Raw genomic sequence first — 21548 nt, forward strand, 5'->3', positions numbered from 1 at the left:
GAGATTCATGGAAGTCAACTTATCTGAACTTCTCCTTGTTGACAAAACATCAATTATATTATATTGCCTAAAATTCTTATTATCTGCAATACCTTACCTAGATCTTTAACCTCCAGCAAGCAACACGCCGTGTCTATTATTTTCGCGTATATTTGGTGGCACGAATTTATAGGCATTGTATGTGAATTGTAGTCGAAGAAATCATTAGTCCCAGTAAAGAAGAGTGGTCTTCTACAAAATATTTTTGAATAGAGACACAGTTCAAGGAACTCCAAGCCTGTATAATTGAGTTCAAACATGAAGACCAAAGAATGAAATCACACAAAAACAAACGTCACAACCTGTGAGTTTCTGCAACTATTAAATTTGCATTAGATATAACACCTGGTGACAAAAACTACTCAATTTGAGCCTAGCTCGCAGGCACAAATTTCACAAATTTCTCCTTCTCACCAAATCATAAAGCAAAAGAATTACCAGTTCTTGCTATGACAATGTTAAACTGAATTTGGAATACCAGCTTGCCAATTTCAGAGGACCAGTATCCAACTGGTAAGACTAGAATACATATAGATGCCATTACTAAGACCATTGTAGTTCTTAGGAGGTGGTGGATTGATTTTCATGTTCTGCTACTAGAACAAGCATTTCCAATCTTTTGTCAAATTGCAAGGCACTCTCATCTCTTTTATCAAGTTCAGCTGCTTCCACCTCAAGCCATTTCTCACGCAAGTCGTCAAGAATATTTTCTTGATTGGACTTTTCCTGATCACCAGGTGCACTGGGAACAGTTGTACGCTGTGCTGTATCACCAGAAGGAGGTGGCAGTGTTAGTAACATTTTCCGGAACTCTCTTGTTTCAGCAAATGTCTCAAAGTTCAAAGCCATCGCATCCAGGCAATGCTCCCTGATCTTCCATACCCCGTACCTATGCAAAAAATGGTTGTTCAAAATGAGTAGTTAAGAAACAAATCACAACATGCTAAAGGATGTGGCAACAAAGAACTCCAAACGAAAGATATAACATACATATCTGCAAGCATTAGCCAATCACACAATTCTGCAGGCGATGCATGTTCCAGATGTGGCAACAATGCATCTGCGACAGCCCGTTTCAGGGGAAATAATAAATATCTTGATGCAGCATCGAACATCTCTTCTGCCTACAGGTACACGTATTTATAATATCAAGTAACAAATGTGTAAGGAACTTAATCCATTTTATTTACCTAAGACAATTCCAGTTAGATAGAAGTAAATAACTTGATGACACTGAGAAGATGACGTACATGTTCTGAGTCAACATCTGCCACTTTGTCTGTGTACCTGGTTATTCAACTTGCACTTAAGAATGCTGGCGTAAAATTAGCTTAATTGCAGAACAGTAAGCAAATATTAAATTTTTAGTAGTCAAATGTTTCAAAAAGTCACAAGCAAAATAAGAAAGACTCACATGTACTCCAGTAACTTTTCAAATGCTTCAGCACTCAGATCATGCTCCTCAAGTAGCATAAGATCCCCATCCTGCAATCCATCCTTTCCTTCAAGAAAATCAGTAGTTCTTGACAACCTGGCCTTGAAGTAATCTGACCTTGAAGCTAAAATCACTTGGTGGCTCCGGAATTTTTTCACTTCAACAATGAAACAGACATCAGCATGATCAGTCAAAGCATCATTATCAAGCTTGCAATACATTTTCGACTCTTGAAACCACTTTTCTTCCTGATTGCTGTTTGAAACTTCACATTTATCTTGAAACTGAATGTCCATTGGTATCTTCTGGCCACACACAGGCACATCCTGTCCAAATACCTCCTTTAAGTCCCCATTTTCACTGGAAGCTTCAAGGTTTCCCCTTCTATTTTTCACAATCTTGGATATATCTGCATCATCGACTGTCTCTGAAAAATTAGTAAGGCCAGTGCTTTGTCCTATATTTTCTGAACTTTCCATGTCTCTCTGAGACTTCTCAAGTGACAAATGCAAAAGCCGGTGCATGGCAGCAGGAAGCCTCTCTTGTTCTGGGAGAGAGGATCCCTGTAAAATGAATCTCTTTTGAGAATCATCAGCATCCCTTAGCAATTTATAGTTAGCATATTTTTGATGCTTAAGTTCATTCTCAACAGCAGTTTTCAGTCCCTCACATTTGCAAACCTTACAAATTCTAACCAAATCTTCCATGTCATCCACAGCAATATCAAGTCTGTCAGAATAGAAGAAATGAATCAGACTATAAAGTGCAGGAAAAGACAATTTCTGCTTAGAAAACCTAATTTCTTTGCGGTACTTCCAATCGGTCTGGAATTTCTTCTTGAAAAATGGTGAACGGGCTACTAAAATGGCTCTATGGGCTTCAATTGGCTGTCCTTGAACATAGAATGTAATGTCTGGTGCAAAACCACTGCCAAAATGCTCACTCAGAGATCCATTACCTACCAAGTTATCAAGAACAAAAGAGTTTTAGTGTCCACTAGCCAGTGATAATTGATTTGCCTAATTTCTCATTAATCCGTGACTTCATCAAAGTTATATATTAATAATATATATATTGCAATATGCACATAGAAGAAGGTTCATTAAAAAAGCTTTTCCAATAGCTGCTAATAAAATTTAAAAACTAGGACCTTGACTGATTTCTGTTAAAGAGTAAAATACAGCAGGTTATATTTACTAAATAGTTTAATTTCAAATGATATAAAAAGGACTCAACTTATGGTAATTGCATATACATACTATTATTCAGTGTTACCAGCCTCGGACTCAGCTCAGACTTGGTCAGGGCCAAATTGGGCTCAGACTATATCTCGGTGGCCGGAGTCGGCAAATTAAAAAACTCATGAAATTCAAAGATTTTTAAGGATTTTAAGTTTTTTTCATGCATCATTTAACCAATTAACATCAAATACACAATAATTGAGATAAATAAAAGCTACTTTGCACACATATACAACTTTTCATAGATCACTAAGTATAAATGCGAATTTTTGAAAGAAATTACATAAAGTTTAACTGAATCACATAATAGAAATCTGAAATATAGTGTAACTGCCAAATGTCTACAATATGTCAATATCCATGGAATCAAAAGTTCAAAACATATATCAAAAGAAAGGCTCATAGTAGCCTATGTCTTTCTACGAGTACGCCTAAGATAGGTCATGGAAGCCTCTAGAGCCATCCTCTCTCCTTATGTCTAAGGTTGAACTTCAGTGACATGATCATCCTCCTCATCCTTAGACTCATCCACATCCTCATAATCCTCATCATCAAAGTCAGATCCATCACTCTTGGCCTTAGGGTCTTGCACTGGGTATCCTCGTGCTCTACCCTCCTCCTCTACCATCGCCACTGCCTCTACCTCTTGATCCACTTGATCAACCCACTCCAAGTCCTCATCGTTAAAGATAGGTTCATCAACCTCTGTGTTCCACCTTGCTTGTATATCAACCTTCTCTGATACAATGAGAGATGTGTCGGTGCCCAAAATCTGTCTGTGGCGGAAGCGAAGGTTGTAGTGAAGAAAAACAAGACCATTCAACTTTTTTTGCTGCAAACATGTTGCGCCTCTTCGAGTGTTTATGCTCAAACATACTCTAATTGTGTTCGCATCCTAAAGCACTAGATGGCTGGCTCAACATACTCCAATTGCATTACCTCTTCAAATTTTCTCTAGAAATGGATATGTAACCCAAGTTTGAAGGAGCCTCCTCTCAATGCTTATATGCAAGCTACAAAGTGGCACAAACAATCAGCAACTGATAGATGAGAGTCAACCGATTTGTTAAGGTATCTCCCAAAACCACAATACTCTTCTCTCAACTCTTATTTCTCTATTCTTTGTGCTTGCAAGTGATAGAATGACCTTTCTAGGTCTTACTCATGCTTAACATACCAAAAATAAACAAAGAAAAAACATTAAAATTTAGTTTTTTTGTCTTTTCCAAATGATGCCTATTGGTCGAGTCAAGCTGACAGGACTCAGCTAGGACTTGGTTGAGTCCGAGTCCAAAGGCAATTAGCCTCGTTTTGATGGGCTTGCCTTGGGACTCGCCGAGTCCTGTAACACTGCTACTATTTACCAAACTAACATTAAATAAGTCTGATGATTTAATGGGCTGGTACTTGTGAGACCTCATCTAAAATCTAGACCTTGAGTTTGTTTGTAAGAATTCTAGTTCATAACTTTATAGGCATAAGTGGCTACATCTGCAGAAAAAATTGAGTTGTTACATTTAACAAGTATCCTGAATTTACATGGCCTAAAGTTGCCTATTTATAGGAATTCAATGTTGTTGGGATAACGTGTCATTATTAGAATAGTTTAAATATTTTTAGTGTCTCGCAATATTTAACTTATTATTCTAGAACCATAGTTAGTGGTTATTTATGCTATTTTTTAGTTTGCTCATTCAATTCTATTTATAGATGACGTCTTTATTAAGACAACCTTGCTTTTTTGTTCACGCTATTATTAATGTTTTTAAACTCTATTTAAGAGTTCATTTTAATGCAATAATTTTTCCGTTTTCTCCGTTCATTCAGTTTTTAACAGTTTCATAGTATTAGAGCAGGTCATAGTTACACCGCCCTGGGAGACGGGGGGACGGGGGGACGGGGGGACAAGTTTCCGAGACGGGGGGACAGAGGGGCCTTGATTTGGGGACGGCAGGGGGACGGCGGGGGGACGGCGGCGGGGGATGGGGGGGTGGCGGAAGGAGTAGGGGTGTATATACTATACATATGGCATAGCATATACCATATCAACTGGAATATCATGATTCATGATCAAATGACAAACAAACAATGAACATTAAACATTGAACATCAGCAAATAATAAATATTAGTCTAAACTCTATATATCAGCCTTCAAATCAATAGTATGAGTATCTAGATTCTACTATCTAATAGTAATCAATGATCATATGAGTCATGACATAAAGATGATTACAATAAGTATCATGTGCCATGAATCATGATATCAAAATAAGTATATAATGCAAACAAAAACTACAAGTCTCCTAGAGTCCAAATCAAAATGTCAAATCAATGGAGACTCCTTGGCGTCCCCCCACAATGAAGGAGACTTCTTGGCGTCCCCCCTCAATGAAGGAGACTCCTTGGCGTCCCCCCGCACCCCCACACTCCGAGACCTCTAGCCGTTTCGGAGACGTCCCCCCCGTCTTGGAGACCTCTAGCCGTCTCGGAGACGTCTCGCCGTCTCCGGCGGCGGTGGCGCTCTAAGTGGCGCCACCCGAAACGCCGAGACGCCGTCCCCCCGTCCCGGGGACGCCCCCGTCTCCGAAACGGCCCAATTTTGGGGGGGGGGACGCGTCCCCGTGTTACACTGGAGCAGGTCAATGGGGTTTCTAAAAAACATTGGTGTAGCCTCTTTATTTTTTGGAAATTTTTCTACAAATTTGTTTCTTGAAGAAGAAAATCTAATGGGTTTATTATTTTTTCCCTTAAAAATTCTTGAGAGGGTTCTAATAATTTTTTCTCAAAAGTTATCTCATGGGTTTTCATTTTTTTTTTCCCTTCAAAATAATTCAGACCTAGTATTCTTTGATCCGTATCTATGGTTTTGTTTGGTTTTGGTCGATTTTTCTCCTCAAACACCGTTTCTAGTTTCTCTAAAACATGAAGTTCGTGCATAATGCTATTTTCAGTTTTTTCAACCATTTTTCTCAGCAAAAACAATGCTTCGTACTCTTCGAATTGTGATATTTTACAATCTATTTGGGAGCAATCTGCTTATCTACAGTAGTTTGGAGGGTTTCACAGTTGTTCTTAGTGTATCTCTATTTCTAGGAAAGGAAAATTCAATTATCCAACATCAAGTTGGATGTTCTTGTGATGATTTATGCCACCTATTTTGCAAATTCTAGGAGGGTCAGTGAAAGAGTCAACGGCAGGCTCTACTCTCTTGTTGCAAACCATTTTGAAGAAGGGAATCATCTTCTCTATTTTTTCTTGGCTACTCTTGGTCATGGACAATCTGCAGATCCAGGGGGGGTCTTAGCGACAACAGAATGTTCAAAATTTGTAACTACAAGACATGTATTGTCTTATGCAGGGTAGTTGATATTATAGTTGGAAAACTCGCCGAGTTTCCTAGCTCGGCGAGTTTTTCACCAGTTAACTCGCCGATTTAAAAACCCAGCAGACTGGTAAAAACTCGCCGAGTATTCGGTGAGTAATCGTGAAAAACTCGGCGAGTTTTTCATAAAAACTCGCGATTTACTAGTGAGATTTTCGCCCGCGGCCTGTGACGGATTAAAGCAGCAGTGAATGTGTTTTTTCTCATTCTTTCTTGTATTTGCATTGTTTAGAGCCTTGAGGAGTGAAGAGAAGAAGGTTTGGAGGCATTCTTGGTTGATTGCAAGTGATTCAAGGCGGATTTGAGTGGATTGTAGAGGATTCTAACCGATTTTAGAAGACAAATTTCTTTCCAGGTATGTTCATCTTATCATAGTTTAAAAACTTTTTATAGTTTTATAACAAATGTTCTTTTGTTTTTGTTGTTGTTAACTTGTTTGTAAATGTTTTCAAATCATTTAAAATCATTTTGAATCATTTGAAACCCTAGCTTCTAAGGATATGGTTGAAGTTTGTTGTTTGCTAAGGATATGGTTGAAGTTTGAAGTTTGAAACTTTGAATCATTTGAAACCCTAGCTTCTAAGTTCTAACTTTTTTTATTCATTTTTCTATATATTTATGTGTAGGGCAGCGGTCAACCATTAAAAAAATGACAAACTCGCAAGAAGAGTGGCCACAAACACCATACCCATCTGGATATATAGGCACTCGGCCTAAAAATGCAAGAGATAAGGCATGGCGGTATGCCTATGAAGCTCCAAATCCAAATGATATTGGGAAGGTGATATGCATTCCCTGTGAGAGAATTATTTTTGGAGGCATAAACCGCCTCAAATACCACCTTGCAGGCATAAAGAAACATGACTCAAATCCTTGTCTCAAGGTAACTGATGAAGAAAAAAGATTCATCCATGCCCTACTTGCAGCTGCTGAAGACAAAAAATTGAATAGGGAGAGGGCAAAATTAGCTATGAGGGCAGCCATAGCTGAATCAGAAGGAGGTCCTTTTGATATGCAAGAGGGAGAAGAAGCGCTTGAGAACATACCAGGATCTCTTCGTGGCCCACGGATCCGCAAACAAAATTTCTCATTTACTGGTTCCACTTCTTCTACATCTCCTACTTCTTCATCATCACCATCCGGATCCCCATCAGGGATAGGTGGTTATTTTGTGCCCAGGAACACACCTGGAGCACAACCATCATTAGAGGGCACTGCATGGTTTAAGGAGGTGCATGAGCAAACTGATATTGCAGCAGCTGATTTTTGGTTTTTCAATAATATCTCAATGAATGCCGCTGATAGTCCCTATTGGGTCAATATGGTGAATGCAATGACAATATCAGGCAAAGGGTACAAGCCGCCTAATCGCAAGGATATGAGTGGAAGGTTAGTATTTTACTATTTAGTAATTGTAAATAATTGTGATTCACTTTAGTTCATTGTTATATTTTAAATCTTAATTGTTATAACTTATTTCCTAATTTTTTACTAACACTTACACTTTATTTAATATTACACCTAAATTTTGTAGGTTGCTTTACAAAGCAGTTGGTAGGGCAACATTGTTGATAGAAGACCAAAAGAAAGAGTGGAAGAAGTATGGCTGCACCATTTTATCTAATGGGTGGACAGATGGAAGAAGTAGAACCATTATTAACTTCTTGATTGTTTGCAAAGATGATGTGGTGTTTTGAAAATCTGTCGATGCCTCCAACAAAGTGAAAAATGCAGCCACATTGGCTTTAATGTTGGAGAATCTTGTCATGGAGGTGGGAATAGAGAATGTGGTGCAAATAATCACAAATAATGCAGCAACATATGTGGCAGCAGGTAGATTTAATTTTTTATATTTGAATCAATATGAATCATGAATGTAATGCTATGGATAATGGTATTATTCAATTTAGATTTGATGTAATTTGTAAATACTAAATATGGAAAGTTTGTTACTGATTATTGATTTTTTGCTAATCTTTTAAGTAGAATCCTCCAAGAGAGGCATCCCGCACTTTTTTGGTCACCTTGTGCAGCACATGTCCTTGACCTTCTTTTGGAGGACATAGGAAAACTTGATTGGGTGAGTCCAATTGTGGAAGATGCTAGGCGAGTCACGAAATATATCTATAATCACCCATGGGTTCTCAGTTTGATGAGAAAAGCCACTAAAGGCAAAAATTTGATGAGACCTGCTATGACAAGGTTTGCAACGGTCTTCTTGACGTTGCAAAGTATTCTTGACCACATATTGGCTTTGAAGCAAATGTTTGTGTGTGCTGATTGGGTTGCTTCACCTTACTCAAAGAAGCCCGAAGGAGAGGCTGTGGCACGAATAGTGTTTGATGATAGCTTTTTTACAAAGGTTAAGGAGATTGTGGAGGTAACTTCATTATATTTTTAGTTTATTCAAGTTTCATTATCAATTCATAACTTACTATGTTATTAACTAATTTGTATTTTTCAAATTTCAAATGTAGATGTCTCTGCCCCTGGTTCTAGTCTTGCGCACATGTGATGGGCAGCAATCCCCAATGGGAGGTCTTTATGAGGCCATGGATAGGGCGAAAGAGGCTATTAGAAGTTACTATCACGGGGATAGGCTCAGATTTGACCCCATTTGGGAAATAATTGATAGGAGGTGGAACAATATGCTCCACCAACCTATTCATGCAGCAGGCTACTTCCTCAATCCCAAATTCAGGTACTATGATAATTGATTGTCCTTGAAGTTGGGATTTTAATAAGTCTTTATTTTACTTTACTTTTTAAGGTTGTGTAGTAAGACTTGATATCATTTTCTATTTGTTTTAGGGCTGATGATTCCTACTCAGATCCTAATGGAGAGGTCATGGAAGGTCTCTCTAAATGCATTGAGAGAATGACATCAAGTGAAGAGGAGAGAGACTTTATTGTGACCGAACAACAAATCTATGTGGAATCAAGGGGTCCTTTGTTCTCTTCTATGCTAGCAAAGAGAGCAAGATCTACTCAAGCACCAGGTAAAGCGTCAAACTTTAAAATTTTTGCTAATTGATAAGTTGTGCTTCTAATTTTTTTTTTATTGCTTTATAACTTTTTTAATTTTGTTTTGCAGATGCTTGGTGGGCAAGTTGGGGTGGCAATACCCCCAATTTAAGGAAATTTGCTCTCAGAGTCCTATCCCAACCTTGTAGCTCATCCTATTGTGAGCGCAATTGGAGCTTATTTGAGTCCATCCATACAAAAAAAAGAAACAGATTGACTCAAAAACGGCTTAATGACCTTGTTTATGTGCACTATAATCTTAAGTTGAGCATTAAAAAGGCACAACTCTTAGAACTACCTGGTCCGCTTGATCTAGATGAGATAGATCCTTATTCTGATTGGACAGCACAGGAGCCAAGTCCATTGTTTACACCAGATGAGATCGCTGATTTGGAGAGGCAGGCCATGGAGGGGGAGGCTAACACTGATTTTCAGTTCACTATGGATGACATTGAGGATGAGGACGAGGATGATGATGATTTAGGCAAGGATCAGGCATTACCATTAGGAGGAGATGCATTCTCTTCTAGGACGCCGAGCCAGTCAGTAGAGAGGTCGAGCGAGGGGGCTCAGCCATAGAGTTCATAGTCACGCAACTCACGCCCTATCCCAGTGCGGGGCACTTCTTCTAGGACTAGACCCCCTCGCTTTCCTGCTAGTGTAAGTGGAAAGAGGAAGATGTGATTGACATTGTCACATTGTATTGATGTATTTAGACTTTTAGTATTTACTTCCAGTTTGATAGATTGAAACTATTTAGTAATTTACTATTTTGCTTCCTACCATGAGCATTCTGCATGAGAATGCAATTTTGTACGCATTATGCATTTATATATATCTAAACTTCGTTTCTTTCTTTTGTATTGTCTTTAATTAACTTATTAGATGCATCTTCTCATTAAATTTTGCAAAATAAATGTATTTTTAATTAAATTTAAGTGGTTTTTTAGGTTCCCGAGTTTTTTCCAAGTTTTTTTTTTAAATCGCCGAGTTTTTCCCAATTAAACTTTTGGGGGGCTTGGCGAGTTTTTGCATTTGGCGAGTTTTCCAACTATGGTTGATAGAATAGCCATTAAGGGAGGGTATAAGAAAATTTTGATTATTTTTAGAATGTTGCTATATTTAGCTTATACTTCTAGAACCACAATCAATGGTCATTTAGGATTACTTTTAGTTTGCTCTTTCATTTCTATTTATAGACATTGTCTTTATTAAAACAACCTTTCTTTTTGCTCATGCTATTATTAGTGTTTATAAACTCAATTTAAGAGTTCATTGTTAACGCAATTCCGTTTTCTTCGTTCATTCAATTTTTAACAATTTTATGGTATTAGGGCAGGGCGATGGGGTTTCAAAAAAATTTAGCAACTTCTTTTTTTTAATTTTTTCCAAAAATACTAATGGGTTTATTATTTTTTCCCTTCAAATTTTTTGGAAGGATTCTAATAATTTTTTATTATTTGGTGGGTTTTCATATTTTTCTTTTAAAATACTCAATTGGGTTTTATTGTTTTCCCGAAGAAATAGAGTTTTGTATTCTTTGATCGGTATCTCTGCTTCTGTTTGGTTTTGGTCAATTTGTCTCCTCTGTTATTTCAAGGTTGTTACCATTTTTCTCCAAAAAAAACAATTCTTTGTACACTTCAAAACATGGTATTTTGCAATTTGTTTCGATGCAATTTTCTCATTTGTAATAGTTTGGAGGGTTTCGCAATTGTTCTGAGTGTATCTTTGTCTCCAAGGAAGGACAATTCAGTTATCCAACATCAAGTTGGATGTTTCTGTGATAATCTACAATCAGTTGTTTTGCAAATTCTAGGAGGGTGAAAGAGTCAGTGGCAGGGTCTCTCTTGCTACAAACCATTTTGAAGAAGGGGATCACCTTCTCTATTTTTTCTTGGCTACTCCTCGTCATTGACATTTTGCAGATCCAAGGAGGGTCTCAACAACAAAATGTTCAGTATTTGTGACTACAAGACATGTATTGTCTTCGGCAAGGTAGTTGATAGAATGACCAAGTGAAGGTATAAGAATATTTTTAGTAACTTGCTATATTTAGCTCGTTCTTCTAGAACTGCAATTACTAGTCATTTAGGCTTTCTTTTAATTTTCTCATTCAAGTCTATTTATAAACATTGTCTTTATCAAGACAACCTTGCTTGTTTGCTCATGCTATTATTAGCATTTATAAACTCTATTTAAGAGTTTATTGCTAATGCAATAATTATTTCGTTTTCTCCATTCATTTAGTTTTTAACAATTTCATTGTACAATGTGCATAATATTTGTAATGTATGTTTAATTATTATGTGTTGCATCTAGGTGCACCTAGATGGACATGCATCACAAAGAGATTCCATTTTTGGGGCCACCTTGTGTTCAATTCTAACATTGGGGATTATATTTAAAGCAGATGTCACATTGGGAGATGATCATAGTAACATGGGGATGCGTCCCCCCCCTTTTGTCCCAACGTCCCAGAGACTTGGACGCACCAAGGACTTGGGGTCTCTGTTCCCTCGTCCCCAGTAGCACCACCAGATTCTGCCACCTTGGATGAGGATGGGGGGCGTCTTGGTGTTGACTATTTGTTGATTTGACTATTTATGTTCAATATTCGATGTTCCAATTCAGTGCAATGTTCTAGTATTAACTCTTTTACATCTTTATATCTTATATTGCAATACATCTTTACATAACTAGCATTTTAAGTACCATATGAATAGTATACACAACCCCCTCCCAGTCCCCCACCACCATTCCCTTGCTGTCCCTCAACTATCCCCAAATTAAGGCCACTCTATCCCCCATCCTGTAAACTTGTCCCCTTGTTCTGCCGTCCCCCAGTCCCCCAAGGCAGTGTAACTATGGAGATGATATTGTAATTATTTAATACTAGGAAAAGATATTTAATAAAGTGTAAACTTAGTACCCAATACCAAATGAGGGGTCAATGGTATTGCATTAACAAGGCTTTCCGGCACATGATTTTACTTTACCACTAGTTTACGTGAGTTTGTTCCTATAGAAGCAAATACATGCTAGTGGTTTGGGTTGGCTAGTTGAGTGGGCTATCATTATTGAGTATTTCAGAGGGTTACATTTGTGAAGCATGACATTGGATGTGTATTTAGTAACTATTTACATCTTTGGACACATGGGAATGTATTAGAGGGTTTGGAATTTCAAGGTGTTCATTGCAACTATGTAAGTGCTTTGGATTGCTTTACAATTAAATAATACAATGGAGTATAGAAGATTTTGGACATTGGATTATTCCTCGTGAGTTTTCCTAGGATGTATCTTGTATTATCTTGTGGCTTGTCTATTTAATCTTTGCATAATGTTGCTTTTGTAAACTTGTATATATACTTGTCTCTCATGGGTTATGTAGGAAATAGATTAAATATATCTCAGTATTCACATTATTTCCTAACAATTGGTATTAGAGCTTTCATTGTTGATTTATAGTTATAACCTTAGCTTGAGTAGGCAAGGTGCAATGTTGAAGCCATGGGTATGAGGAAGCATGTGAAACATTAAAAGGTGTAGAACAAATTTGAAAGTAATTTCCAAGGGTTTGGGATTTGCTATTGTGATGGGTTGTTTGCAGATTTGGAGTTTGAGAAATTTTGGGTCAAATAGATCTTTTTAGTATGCATTCACATAAGGGTTTTGTAGGAGAGTTTAATAGATGATCTCTTGAAATAAAAAGAACCTCACCATTAGATCCATGTTGGCTAACCAGTGGATTGTGATATATAATTCAACCAATTGTGGCCTCAATTGAAGAATAACCCAAACAATTAATATGATGGTCATACGACAAATTTATGTTGTAAACAATAAAAAATAAAAAACAATATCTTGTTGGTGACAAAATCCTGCAAATATTTCTAAAAAATAAAATTATTTAATATTTTTGCCACTGACACAACCCAATAACAAATATTAACTACCCGAGGTAATTTTTAATATACGTGGCTTGATTTAAATTTTGAATCCGCAATTTTGAATTTTTAAAATTATTTTGATATGGGTAGCCCCATATTAATCATAATTTTAAAAACCTTTCAAATCCAAACTTAATCAATTTGGGGAAATCTTTCAAATCATTTTTTGCTGCCCCTATAGCCTAATCGGTTGTTTTTCTTCAACAAAGCATAACATTGTCCTCGGGAGTCCCATTTTTCACTCATTAGAAAGCTGGTTGAAAGCACAATGTCGTAATATGCATTTGGTTCTTTGATTTTTCTGTTTTGACGAGATTTTTAGGCCCGTAAGCCAAATGCCCTCCTTTTTAGAGGTTTGTTCATAACTTTTGCATATGGAATCAATTTACAATTTCGAATAGACATTGGAGAGCATGTTCAGTCTACTACATAGTGGAGCTGTTATTTTATCAGTTTGATGAGTATTTAAAATTGTGTAATTAATAAGTAGGAGATGTTTCCCACAGTTGAATCCTGATAGCAATATCATTAGTTGACTATTTGTTTGATCACATGTAGGCACCTATGATTTAGTGTGTGATTGTGTAAGCATATAGACAAGTCTAGAGGCAAAACATTGAGGGAGTGCATATTTTCATGAGATATTTATGATGCTGTAATTGATTATCAATTTTGGTGCATCCTAGTACAAGTTAATAGGGTATTTTTTACAATAGGACTTCCATGGTGACATGAACACAGGTTGTCTTCAATTTGAGGACATGATTGAACATGTTTGAGACTTGAAGTCTCGTGCAAGTGAATGCTGAGTGCAAGTACAGTGTTGGATGATGATTATGGTATCATGGTTATGCATATACACTTTATGCATTAACAAGACAGTCATGTTTGTGGTGATTTTGTTTGATGTAAGGAGGTTGTCTCTTATCTCCTAGATGCTTATTTGGTTCCTTGACTATGGAATTGGTTGTGGACATGTTGGCAAATCAAATCAGATGTTGATTAGGTGTTTGAGTCATTTTTTCTACAGCATTATTCTCTTTGATATCTCAATTTGCAGTTTACTAATGTGAAGATAATTTTGCATGTTCAATTTTTGTATATACAAGTTATGTGAGTGGTAGGTCCCGAAGCCTATTTGATTGCAATGAGATGACTTAGATATCAACAGCACATAACCACTGGGTTTGAATCAATGGCTATTTAAACTTTGTTAGTTGAACTTGTTTGTGGTCAATAGTGGATTCGTATGTTTGTTTTGAGATGAGAGAATGGATGATTGGAGTACCTAAATAGTTAGTGTTGGGACTTGTCACATGTGGTTTTACCATAATGTCATGAAAGCTTGGTTATTCATTGGTTAAACTTTTCAATGCGAGCTTTTGACAATAGTGTAGAATTGAGCACTGATTGGTAATTTGTTGGTGGTTGTATGTATCTTCTTGGTATGGAGATCTTGGTCTCACTTGATGTTATTGAAACTTTTGTTGTACGTCTGTAGATCTAAGGGATATACATTTAAGCGATGGTTCGAACACTACCATGTGTGACTCAATATTATGATTTAGTAGAAGTTGTTGGCAGTGATGTAAAATCTTCATTAGATAGTGGATGATCTTCTTCAGTGTCGGAAAAGTTTGGAGGATTTCTTAGATCCTATTGCCATTAAAGGGTATTCCACACATGTTTATTCATTGGTAGGAGATGGCTATCTTATCTTCATGAGATTGTAGACGTTGACACTTTGAAGCTACAGGGGACTCCTGGAGGCTTGGTTGAGGCGTGCTTTATGCTTTCATTTGGCATGTTATCCTTGTTTGATAGCACGGTTGCTACTTTATCATGGTTTACTCTTGATACAAGTTTACAGTTTCGGCATGGTATAACTATATGATATGTTCATATAAAGCATGTGATCTCCTAGGAAGAGATGATTAGATAATGATGTCATGTTTATATTCCTGATTTTGCAGTTGGAGCTTTGGCATTGATCTTGGATTGGTTCTTCTATTGAGTACATGATCATTTTCTTGGTTATTTCATGATGATGGGATGTTGCACTTGAAGTTTGGCATGGATTGGTCAATTATAGGTGCTAATGGATACATGGAGGCTTATGTGAGGCTGGGGTTCTCTTGTGGTAAGTGTTGAAACAAATGATGATTTCAGTAGGAATACCAAGGAGCTTTCATCACATATAGGCTTGAGAGGAAATTGATCTTAGAATAAATTGTAGCGGACTTCGATAAGTTGAGGAGCATTCTTGTTCTCTTGGTCTACTCAATGATTTTCTACTTGAGAAGCATTGCCCAATGTTTGGCATTGATTATCTCCTTGTGCATATAGTTCAATTATGTGCTTAAAACAACTTTTGAAAACTTTATCAAATCTGATACATGTAATCAAAAGATGCAACAACCATAGAAAGATAACCATGCACAATAACACCAGATTTGTTAACTAGGGAAACCCTTGATCAAGGGTGTTACATCCCAATTTTTGACCCAATTTAAAATATTCATATAGCCGTTGAAGTTCACATAAAGTCAGTTGACAGTTAAATTTGTTAATCTTGCGAAATGGTAAGATGGTTAGTCATTATAATTTCATATGAAAATAACATGCTAGTTGATTATTTATCATAAATTCATGGAATTGAAAAGGCGGTTAGCCATTATGATATTTATGATTAATAACTTGTTATAGTAATTACGAAAAAATTTCTTGTAGAGAGCATGTCAAAGGGGTGGAAGCATTGTTAGAAAAGAACTGGGCATAGGAGCATCACCATCATTGGGCAAATGGGTATGAATCGTGAATCACCATGGTTGAGGACCTAGTGACTACGTAACAAGATACACACATTAGACACGCATGAGCTATTAAATAAACATCTAAAATATTAATCATTTTAACCTAATTAATGAATACATCAAATGGCTTTTGGTTGACTTTTCCACCACATCATTATAATACATATTTATGTACGTACACATAGATATAAATTAAAGGTGACATCATAGTATTATTTTTATACAAGATTTTATCTATTTTTATAGGTACATTTAAATGCATGTACAAGAGGATAAAATAAATCTTTCAAGATAAAACATGTATTTAGATATACATATTTGAAAGGTACGATGTTGGATAAACATTTAATATGTGTCACCTTAATAAGATATATTTACGTGCAAGTAAATAAATATGTTTATAATATTCTTTTGATTTATAAACTTCAAGTTCTTTTTCATTTTTATTATTATTTCCTTTTAAGAGGCTGAAATGAACATTTGGCATTTGATATTGATGAATCAAAAAGATAAATCTTTAAAACCGTTCATTAGTTACAGCTTGCTTCTTCGAATACCTTTATTTATGAAGCCACGAGAAACCATAGGACATCATGAATTGAATTCTCCTCCCTCACGATTTGATCTCTGAATTTCTTGCCACGTTATTTTCTTCTCTTTACTTCTGTTGGAAGTTGCGATTGATAATTACTCTGAGTTTGCGTTCAGAATATCCTATGAGAAGGGACTAGTTGATAGCGTCCAGCAAAGTTCATCTATTTCACAAGCTAATCAGGTTATGTGGTCGGCATACCATATCCGAATGAAATATAGTATTCTTTTTTATCAATTGCTACTGTGCATGTATTTACAGCAGCAAGGATTCTTTCCATAGAATGTCGTACATCATCTATGTTTAATGTCACTGGATAGTTTCTTAGTGAGTCAAAACTTCCAAGTCGAGTCAAGAACCATTGATCATGATATGGTTTTGCATCTTTATATTACTGCTGTATGACAGAATCAAATGATATTCTTTTGCAAGCCTTAAGTTTTCCCCCAGTCATATAAGCTGTGATGTATTGAAACATGAAATATTATTATATAAATTGAGGAATCAGCAGAATGATTTGGCTAAACTCTGAGATTTAAAAACCTGGGACTCACCCCATTCTATGGCCATGGAAGAGGTGAGAAAGAAATCTGCAAATAACATGGAAGGAAAATCAGATGTGCCATAACAAATATATAACTATTATTTTAAATAATAAGGAAATCATTTAATAGCTCATGCATGTCCAATTCATTCTTTATTGTCAAGTTGAGTGGTGTGATTAAGTACCAAAATGCTCAGTGGCTGATAGGGTGTTCCATGTCTATTCCAAGTAGGGAGGGCCTTTCTAGTTAAAGAAAGTGTGGGGATAAGTCTAAGGTCTCTGGTTGAGAGGTTAAGCTCCTGACAATGTTTCCCCTCTCCACGAGATGTCAGGGCGTGCATCTAATAAAGATGAGTATTCCAACATTTATTGATAACTGGTATTTTTACTTTTATGATATTTATACAAGTAGAAGATATGATGGATTAATTTATATTGTTGAATTCAGTTATTTCCTTTGATAAAAGCAACCTTTCTCGTCAATGTAATTGGTAACCAGTTAGATCGGTTGACCTTCCAACTGAATATGGAATATATCTATAGGATTGTTATTTCAGTCTTTCATTTATAAAAATAATGATTATGAGCAAATCTTCTAATCCTCTATTATTGCCACAGTTAGCATTAGGAAGAATAGGAATGAAACAATGGTATTTGATGCCCTAAATGATACAGTGGTATCTGACGTCCCAAATGATACAGTGGTATTTGATGCCCTAAATCATCCAATGGTAATTGATGCCCCAAATGATATAGTGGTACCTGATGTCCCAAATGATATAGTGGTAACTAATGCCCTAAATGATCCAATGGTAATTGATGCCCTAATTGATATAGTGGTATTTGATGCCTTAAATGAAACATTGGTATTTGTCATTACAATAAAGTAGTATAGCTATTTGTTCCTTAAGACGTATTTTATGGACTAACTTGGGTTTTGCAGAAGCATCTCTAGACGATTTTCGGTTTTGAATTCTACAGTATGTAGATTTTAAATTCCTTGGTAAATTCATCGATGGTGTTTTCAATTGTTAGTTATGGAATTTCGTTTAACTGATTGTAATCATTAATCTCATTCACATGAATGTAACTGATATAATTGTCTTCCTATGAAAATGAAGTAATAACTATATTTCTTTGATATGTTAGTTGTTAGTTAAGACCAGGGTAATGTGGTTGTTACAAGGGGGAAAACCCTAGTGGGAATGATGCCCATAAGATGATGTACTAATATAGAAGTTCCTTGTGAAAGGATAGACTCTATTAGGAGCCAAAGAAATACATTCAGTACATATGAGTCCCTGCTAGGAGACTTTGAATCCCTATCAAAAGATTCCAACCCTATTAGAAGTTATGCCAACCCTATTAGGAGTTGATAGGAAGACAACTAAACCCACTGTCCAAATTGCTTCAAGACTGTCTTCAGTAAACAATCTTCAGGATAACACATTCAAGTTAGATGAACTAACTAAATAGCAACTATTTTGCCAATATAGTTCCTTTGAAGTTCACAGTACATCCTCAACGTCAATCTCTGCTTTGATCTTATACAATTCGCATCCAAAGCTCGCATAAGATAACATATGATCTCACTGATGATTACAACCAAGGAAACAAACTTTCCATTATACCAAGTCCTAAAACAACTATTGAGTTGTCATTGAGGCTTTCTCAATTTACAATAAATAATATAGGACCACACTAAGATATTATATTACACTTTACATTAAAAATAACACTTTTCATTATGATATTAACAATAGTCGGCCTCCTGGGAACAACACATTGAATAATCTTCACAAATCTTCATGGAATGAACATCTAATTCCGCAATGTTAATCATAACATCCTGAACATGTCTTCTACCATAATCCAAGCGCGTTGAACGATCTTCAGTCTCAACAAAATGATAAAACACAATTACTAGTACTTGCTTTCCAGAAACTCGATCTGAGAGCAGTTTCCACAAGATCTTTTGTAACTAACACAAATCTGCATCTCTTTCCATGAACATAGACACAGTATCAGAATACATTCCTAAATTCTCCACTAAGTGCGTAGAACATAACACTGACTTCGAACCTCGCCGAATGAATCTTCCTTTGTAACTCTGGCTGAATTGTCCAGAAAACTGATATGTTGACATCAATGACAAACATAGTCATGAATGCAACACATAAGCACTCAATCATCTCTCTGACATACTGACAATCTCACCACACAATCAAATCAAGCATTCATGCTTAACAATTCCACCTTCATAAAAAAAAGGTTTCAATAATTTTTTATAAAATCATGATTTCTTTCACATTGATTGGGTTGTACCTCGGGTTTCATGGACAAATGTTCCTAAAAAATGCATTGGAGTTTATTGAGGTTTGTAGGTGTTGTTACTTGTGACATTTTTTGGCAAAATCATTGTTTTTTAGAGTAACAAAGTTTTTTGAAGCTAATCTCAGTACCTCTGGATAAAGGGAGGGATAGCTTTGTTACCAACATCAAGTTAAAAAGATTAAGGTGAACATTATTATATCTAGAAGTTCTATAGCACCTAGGAGAGTCTTAATAGAAGGTTCATATTGCAAAGTGTTCTAAAGAGAAGAGAGCAACCTTCTTTGTATTCATAGCCAAAGAACTTAGAATTTTTGTCAAGAATCTTCCAGGGTAGGTACTTAATAAATTGAATATTAAGGGAGGGTATTAGAATGATATTGTATTATTTACCTCATAATGGTCTTTTAAGCCACTTAATATATCTGGTCAGTTAGATAGTTTGGTATAATTCTATTTTAGATCTCAAGTAATGATTGTCTCTTTAAGAAAATTGTTTATGTATTTCATTATTAAAGGAGCCTTTGTTTCCTTTGTAATTACTTCATTCAATCAATCGTTATCATTTCACCTCCTCTAAAGATAAGAGATAATCTTTAGCTGCTTCTACTTTATTTTTCACTATCACTATGCTTGGACATCTTGGACTTCATCTAATGACTTCTCCATCACAAATTCAACTCTCTCGTACAATCTTAGATTGATTCTAAGTATCTATGGCATGCAATAATAGAATCCAACCTCTCTAGAAATTTTCCACAAACACCTCATTGTCCTCTCCATATTCACATGGCATTGGCCTTCTCTAGACCACTACATCTCTTTCAGCATAAATCTTTACAGCCATTGTTACATCCCAAAATTTTTTCAATTTAAATAATCATATAGCTGTTATGTAATTCATGTGAAATCAGTTGGCTAGCAATCCAATTGAATAATATGATCATGTGAAACGAAAATATGGTTGTTCGTTTTAATTCATGTGGAGATGACATGTTAGTTGTTTGTTACATTTTTTTCACAGGAAAAAAATATTTGTTATTTTAAGAAGTTTCGAAAAGTTAGTTGCTTATTTGAAGTGGTGGTTAACCATTACAATGATTATATAAATGATTTTTTATTATAGTTACCTTAATTTATATTAAGGAACATGTTATTATCGTGGAAATTCTTTTTGGTTGCCGAACACGAGAAAGGGGGAAGTATTGTCAAAATGGGAGCTAGGGTTGGGGCACCAAATGTCCACTGGCAGGCCATCGCATATGGATTCTAACCATCTTGGCTAAGGTTAAATGACTAGGCAAGGAAAATTATACCTCATACAACATGAGCTAACCAATCAGTTCATAACACTTATCTACTAAAGAAAAACATTAAGCATTTAATTAATAACATAAGTTGTTACCTTTTTATCTGAGATCATTATGGAACCTCTTGTTATACTTCATATATTGACACCATGACATCATGATACCTATACTTGCACATACATGTGTGTGTGTGTGTGTATGAGTAAATCAATATAGTGATACAAAAGAAATAAATGATTAAATTTACGCACATGTATGTATATGTGTACGTACAAATAGAGGTAGCATAGATATCACAATGGCGATATTTTTTTAAAATATTTTGGAGGGAGAACCTTTATAATTATCATTATTATTGTTCCCAGCTGATTTGAGGGATTGTCTACCTCTTCATCGAGCTTTTATTTCTCAAATGTTCTTTTCAAATATTTCAACCGATGGAGTTTATTTATTTTTGAATCAATAGAAATGTAATTCTTTATGGAACTGATGTCTGGCTATGTGTCCACCACCTCAGCCTTTCTTGTAATTGAGCATGCATTTGCAGACTATTTTATATATCTTCTTGCCATAACTTGGCGAGCATTCTTCTTCTAGTTTTAGCTCTGTGATTTTATTCACTCTTGCGGCAGTAATCATAAGCCATATACTGCAAGCATTGTTGTTAGTATTGTGTGCGCGCTCTATATCTTTCAAGAGTGAAGCATTGTGGTACCAAACTTGCCAAGTCCTCCTTAGCATTCAACTTTTGCAGATTTTTATTTTTGGCTACCAGACGAGGATAGCAATTTATACCCGCACAAGGCAGCCACCTCTTTCTAGCAACACAATAAGGTTATGCATTACATTATTCCATTATTTATGCTACAACAGAAGGATCGAA

At 35.9% G+C, this 21548-nt stretch overlaps 3 protein-coding genes across 3 annotated transcripts in view; 2 read left to right on the plus strand and 1 right to left on the minus strand.

Annotated features, from left to right (window-relative positions):
- Positions 1-260: 260 nt before the first annotated feature.
- Positions 261-21548, minus strand: part of LOC149557505 (ankyrin repeat family protein) — a 49842-nt gene continuing 28554 nt past the window's right edge. The window contains exons 3-6 of the mRNA XM_089832160.1: positions 1454-2432; positions 1290-1326; positions 1030-1163; positions 261-928 (exon numbers count right to left, since the gene is read on the minus strand). Of these exons, the coding sequence (XP_089688286.1) occupies positions 601-928; positions 1030-1163; positions 1290-1326; positions 1454-2432 (1478 nt within the window). The 3' untranslated portion in view covers positions 261-600. The remainder of the gene's footprint in view (positions 929-1029; positions 1164-1289; positions 1327-1453; positions 2433-21548) is intronic.
- LOC149557506 (uncharacterized) lies at positions 6328-7596 on the plus strand. The gene is made up of 2 exons (XM_089832162.1): positions 6328-6453; positions 6725-7596. The coding sequence occupies exon 2, from the start codon at positions 6748-6750 to the stop codon at positions 7534-7536; it is 789 nt and encodes a 262-aa protein (XP_089688288.1). The 5' UTR covers positions 6328-6453; positions 6725-6747; the 3' UTR covers positions 7537-7596.
- The window catches only part of LOC149557507 (uncharacterized), a 30871-nt gene continuing 18249 nt past the window's right edge, over positions 8927-21548 (plus strand). The window contains exons 1-2 of the mRNA XM_089786023.1: positions 8927-9097; positions 9193-9423. Of these exons, the coding sequence (XP_089642149.1) occupies positions 8947-9097; positions 9193-9423 (382 nt within the window). The 5' untranslated portion in view covers positions 8927-8946. The remainder of the gene's footprint in view (positions 9098-9192; positions 9424-21548) is intronic.

Source organism: Cupressus sempervirens, chromosome 5 (genome assembly GCF_028749045.1).
Source record: "Cupressus sempervirens isolate cs-2001-9-10 chromosome 5, ASM2874904v1, whole genome shotgun sequence".
Lineage (NCBI taxonomy): Eukaryota > Viridiplantae > Streptophyta > Pinopsida > Cupressales > Cupressaceae > Cupressus > Cupressus sempervirens.